The 5,265-nt window shown below is 60.3% G+C and overlaps 1 protein-coding gene across 1 annotated transcript; it reads left to right on the forward strand.

Moving 5' to 3' along the window:
- Nucleotides 1-6: 6 nt before the first annotated feature.
- On the forward strand, nt 7-5,259 carry FOXO4 (forkhead box O4). The gene is made up of 3 exons (XM_006908528.2): nt 7-559; nt 3,502-4,561; nt 4,868-5,259. The coding sequence occupies exons 1-3, from the start codon at nt 107-109 to the stop codon at nt 4,873-4,875; spliced, it is 1,521 nt and encodes a 506-aa protein (XP_006908590.1). The 5' UTR covers nt 7-106; the 3' UTR covers nt 4,876-5,259.
- Nucleotides 5,260-5,265: the final 6 nt, after the last annotated feature.

Below are 5,265 nucleotides of genomic sequence, written 5' to 3' on the forward strand. Positions count from 1 at the left end.
AGGAATGCGCCTCCCGACCCTAGGTGCTTCCCCCCTGAGGGGAGGCATCGCGAGGGTCTGCGGCGGGCTGCTCTGAGCGCTGAGCTCCAGACGTGCGAGTCCACGTATGGATCCAGGGAATGCGAATTCAGCCAGAGAGGCTGCCGCGGGCATAGACCTCGAGCCCGACTTCGAACCCCAGAGCCGTCCCCGCTGCTGCACCTGGCCCCTTCCCCGACCAGAGCTCGCCGCCCAGCCGCCCCAGCCTTCCGAGGTGGAGCCGGCTCTGGGTCAGAAGGTCCCCACGGAGGCGCGCTCAGTACCAATCCTGTTGCCCTCCCGGCTCCCCGAGCCGGCCGGGGGCCCCCAGCCCGGGATCCTGGGGGCCGTAACAGGTCCTCGGAAGGGAGGCTCCCGCCGGAATGCCTGGGGTAATCAGTCGTACGCGGAGCTCATCAGCCAGGCCATCGAAAGCGCCCCCGAGAAGCGACTGACACTAGCCCAGATCTACGAGTGGATGGTCCGCACCGTGCCGTACTTCAAGGACAAGGGTGACAGCAACAGCTCAGCAGGATGGAAGGTAACCCTGACCCCTTTCCCGCCGCCCCGCTGCCGTCTGCCATGCCGGGGGCCCCTCTCACCGCCACCCCGTCCCCAGCGACGATCCCCCTTCGGTAGGCGCTCAGACACACGCTGACTCAGGACATCGTACATGCCACACTCGGCGCCCGATGCTAGGGGATCCCGGATGAATAAGACACTGTCCTTGCCCTGCAGAAAATTGAATTCTCTGCTCGCTGCTCCACACTCCAGGCACAAGTGTTGGCTCGGGCCGCCCCAAACACTTATTCCCACAGAGAAGTCTTTATCCTCTGGGCCGCGGGGACTGGGGATCCTCCACATGAGCGTAGCCTTCCCTCCGCCCCCACCTCCCACCCGACACCTTCTCTCCGTTCCTGTGGGATCGCTCGGATTCCCTGCTTGCTTCCCGATACCTCGGGGTAGAGGTTCTGTCCTACAGCTTCTGTAGCCAAGAGGAGGGAGTGGCGTTGGCAGAAGGTAAGAAGCGACGCTCGTGGGCTGAGGTAGCTCGTCTTAGCCTCCGAGGACGAAGGGGCCGTGAGCTGCTACCTGCCTCGTTTTACCCTATACTGTCCAGACGCTCTCCCAACTCGGGGGGCGAAGTTGTCATATACCGTTAAGGAATATTAATCGCGCAAAAAGTTGGGGTTCCTTTGGGCTTCCGTGAAGATTCTGTGAGAAGAGGTCTCGCGAGATACTCTGAAACCTTGGCTTCAGAAATATGGGGCGCTAATTACAAATCCGGGAGCTTCGGCCCCTGTCGATGTCGTCTCGTGCGCCCGCCCGTAGGTGGTGGAGTCGGCATACAAAGAAGTACAGAGGGTCGAAGGGGCAGAGTCTCCCCAGGTACGAGAGACCCGCAGCAGCCTCACGGGTTGGGTAGACAGAAAACAGGACAGCTGACTGAGACCCTTGGCACTATTTCTGGGTAGACGGCCACGCCACAGTCTCAGCTCGTGAAGATGTCCCCTCCTTGGACCCAGCCTACACAGCTGTTTTGCTTTTCCCTTAGGTTAGTTTTCCAGAGTAGAAGAAATAAGCACGAGTTGTTAGTTATGCTGTGGAAGTATAATCCCTCCTTCTTATTTACGCTTTTACGGGGCTTTTTAGTTTACAAAGTGGGTTATTATTATTATTTTTTTTTATTTTATTAGTCTTCACGGCAATTCCCAGTCCACATTTCGTATTTTAGGAAACTAAGGGATAGAAAGCGTAGGAAACTCACCTTACCTCAGGAGGATGAGGACTTGAACTCAGGCCTGACTACACATCATACTCTTGCTGCTAGTCCGAGCTGCCAACTTCCCTTCGCTGGAATGATGGCGAGGCCAATCAGACATCGCGATGCCCAGGCCTCCAAGGCCCTCACCCCCCACGCCTCACCCCCATCCCACTCCAAGGGGGCAACCTCTGCCTGAACTGGCTTAACCAGGGATGTGCCAAGTACTGCCACCCCACCAGGGGGCGGCACCCACTTACGACAAGAAAGCTTAGTTTAGGTGGCTTGGGGAGCAATTAGCCGTCACCCCCCTTCCAACAGGTAAGAACCACAGGCTCCTAGGGAGCCGACCTCTCCAAGTAGGTGGCTGTACCATGTCCCAGTTCCTAGGCCTAAAGGAGAAGGGACAAAGCATTGGGCTTCATGGGAAAGGAATGGGCCTTCTCAATACACCAAGGGTTTGAGGATCGAAAGGGCAGAAATCACAGTGCCAGAAGTCACTGTGGTCCTCAGTCACTAAGGTCCCTGGATGGCTGGACAAGTGTGGTTCCTTGAAGCAACTAAGCGTTAACGTGGCCAGAGAAGTCGAAGCGCCATTACCGCAGGGTCCCGGACAGACGTGGGTTCTTCAGCATCTTTTTCCGGGCAAAGGGTCTCTTTATCTCAGTGGCAGTCACGAACATGTGAGGTGACGTCTGACTGCCCATAGCCTCCCTAAGAGGTCTGAGGTCCGTGTGTGAGGTCACATGCCCCCAAGGTTGGAGATCTTATACGCAGATTCCTAGGAGACGTGGAAGAATCTGCCAATCTCTACTCCCGGGGCCCCTGGGGGAAAAAAAGTTATCTCTAGCAGAATATGAGCAGCAGGGAGCAAGGAAGGACCATAACCTCTATTACCCAAGACACTCGAGAACGGACAGCCCCCAGGGGAGACTCGCCATCACCCAGGAGACACCCAGCAGTCTGGCAGGGAGGAGCTCGAGTAGGTACTGGGCATTGTGCACTCCGAGGGGTGCTGCTGGGGGTGCCCGACTAGAGACAGGGGAGCTTCTCCTCAGGACAAGGGCAAACGGTGAGAGGAATCTGCCTGGGCTGTTTGAGGTCCCCCCGGGGAGAAGCCTGGCCACCATGTCCTTGAGGGTGTGTGTCTTCGGTTTGGGAGAAATCGGGGAAAAAATGGAGCCTTCGAATCCTCTGCAGAGCTGGGGCCCACGTGCTCCGTGGGGAGCGGAGCGCCAGCTGTGCCGAGCCAGGCTCCAGCCCCTCCGCCTGTTGGGACAGGGTGGGGCCGTCCCGGGCTGGGGACGCGCCACTGTCCTGTGGGCTCCACCCGAGCGTGCACTCAGGGAAGGGGGTGGAACCGTGGAAGCCTCTTCCCCGGCTGAGCCTCGTTCCTCCCAAACCAGGAGCATGCCTCCCTGACGCCCTCAGCCCCAGACAGTCCCCCCAGAGACGCGGGAGGGGTTCGGGGACTCGAGCTTGTCCGGGGGGGGTGCCCTGCCCTCCCCCCTACATCGGTGCTGAGGTTGCGGCCCGAGGCTCGCGTGGAGAAGCCTGGAGCAGAGGCCCGGCTTCCGTGTGGGCCCTGCCTTGGCTTGTGTCCCCCCTGCATCCGACTCGCTTCAGTCCCCTCCTTTCAGACTGCGCTGCGGCCACCGAACCCCCCATCCCCCCCACATCTACACCTCACACCCCTCTCTCGCTGCCTCTGTCCTCTGCAGAACTCGATCCGCCACAACCTGTCTCTGCACAGCAAGTTCGTCAAGGTCCACAACGAGGCGACCGGCAAGAGCTCCTGGTGGATGCTGAACCCCCAGGGAGGCAAGAGCGGCAAGGCGCCCCGCCGCCGGGCCGCTTCCATGGATAGCAACAGCAAGCTGCTCCGGGGCCGCAGCAGGATGCCCAAGAAGAAGCTGGCCATGCTGCCCGTGCCACCCGAAGGTGCCTTGCCGATGAGCCCCGTCGGCCACTTCTTCAAGTGGTCGGGCAGCCCTGGTTCTCGAAACCGCGACGAAGCCGACATGTGGACCACCTTCCGTCCACGCAGCAGCTCCAACACCAGCAGCATCGGCGCCCGGCCCTCCCCCGGGGGGCCGGAGCCCGAGATGCTGGCGGTGGAGGAAATGCCCTGCGCAGGCAGCAGCTATGTGGGCTGTGTCCCTGCCCCCCGAAACGAAGGTCTGGAGCTGCTCGATGGCCTCCACCTGGCCTCCGCCCGGGCCCTGCTCCCTCCGAGTAGTCTCACGGGCTTCTGCTTGCAGCATCCCGGGCTTCCGGGCCCCTTACAGGGCTACGGCGCCTCCCTCTTTGGCCCGGCAGAGGGGCCCCTGGCGGCAGGTGAAGGGTGCTTCCCTAGCTCCCAGTCTCTGGAGGCCCTGCTGGCCTCTGATCCACCACCACCCCCTGCCGATGTCCTCATGAGCCAGGTAGACCCCATTCTGTCCCAGGCGCCCACGCTTCTCTTGCTGGGGGGCATGCCTTCCTCCAGTAAGCTAGCCACAGGAGTCGGCCTGTACCCCAAGCCTCCCGAGGTTCCGGGGCCCAGCGGTCTGGTTCCCCCCGTTCCTGTGCTAGCACCACCTCCGGTCATGGTGGATGTTCCCATCCCCAAGGCTCTGGGGGACCCCGTGGTCACACCCCCTGCCGATACTACAAGCCAAGACAAAATGCCTCAGGATCTGGATCTCGACATGTATTTGGAGAACCTGGAGTGTGACATGGATAACATCATCAGCGACCTCATGAATGGGGGTGAGGGACTGGACTTCAACTTCGAGCCAGGTATGTGGCATCTCACGACCTGTGGCCACCCCCGGGCGCCCAGGTAGTTCCCACAGTCCGAGCAACGGGGACACTTAGCCACGTGGGTGGGTGGAGCTCCGGGGGAGCTGGAGGAGGATGCCATTTTGGAGTGGCGGGGTTTCCAGACCGGCCCTCCAGGCCCCTCGGCAGTGCCCGCTCTCTCCAGGTAGCGCGGGACAGGTGGGGGAAGGGCTGTCCGTTTTCCCGGGTGTGGACCACGAGGGTAGAAAGCAGTCAGGTCCCGGATGAGCCTCTTACTTTGCCCTCCGTCTGTTTCTTCCACAGATCCCTGAGCCGTGGCTGGAAGCTTTATCCCTGGCTTCAGAGATGGAGCCAGGCATACCCATACTCTCTCTTTACCCTTGATTATCCCTGGGAATTTGGGACGCTGATTTAGAGCTAGGGTGAGGTTTATGCACACGGGTGTTGAAATTATAAAGCTAAAGCCGCCCCATGTGGGAACTATAGGGGGAGGGTGAGGGGCTGGGAAAGGGAGGGGGTTTATTCTCACTGTGCCAATTAGGGGGTAAGGCCCCCTCTTGGGAGCCATCCTCAGCTCCCCCCATTCCCACCCCCGAGTTTTGTAGCAGGGGCGGGCAATGCTGTTGGAAATGTAAAGTCACCAGTGGCCTTACCCCTGCCTTTGGGAGCAGGGTTTTTTGTAGCATCTTATCTGAGCTGGT

This window comes from Pteropus alecto, unplaced genomic scaffold, assembly GCF_000325575.1.
Source record: "Pteropus alecto unplaced genomic scaffold, ASM32557v1 scaffold312, whole genome shotgun sequence".
Lineage (NCBI taxonomy): Eukaryota > Metazoa > Chordata > Mammalia > Chiroptera > Pteropodidae > Pteropus > Pteropus alecto.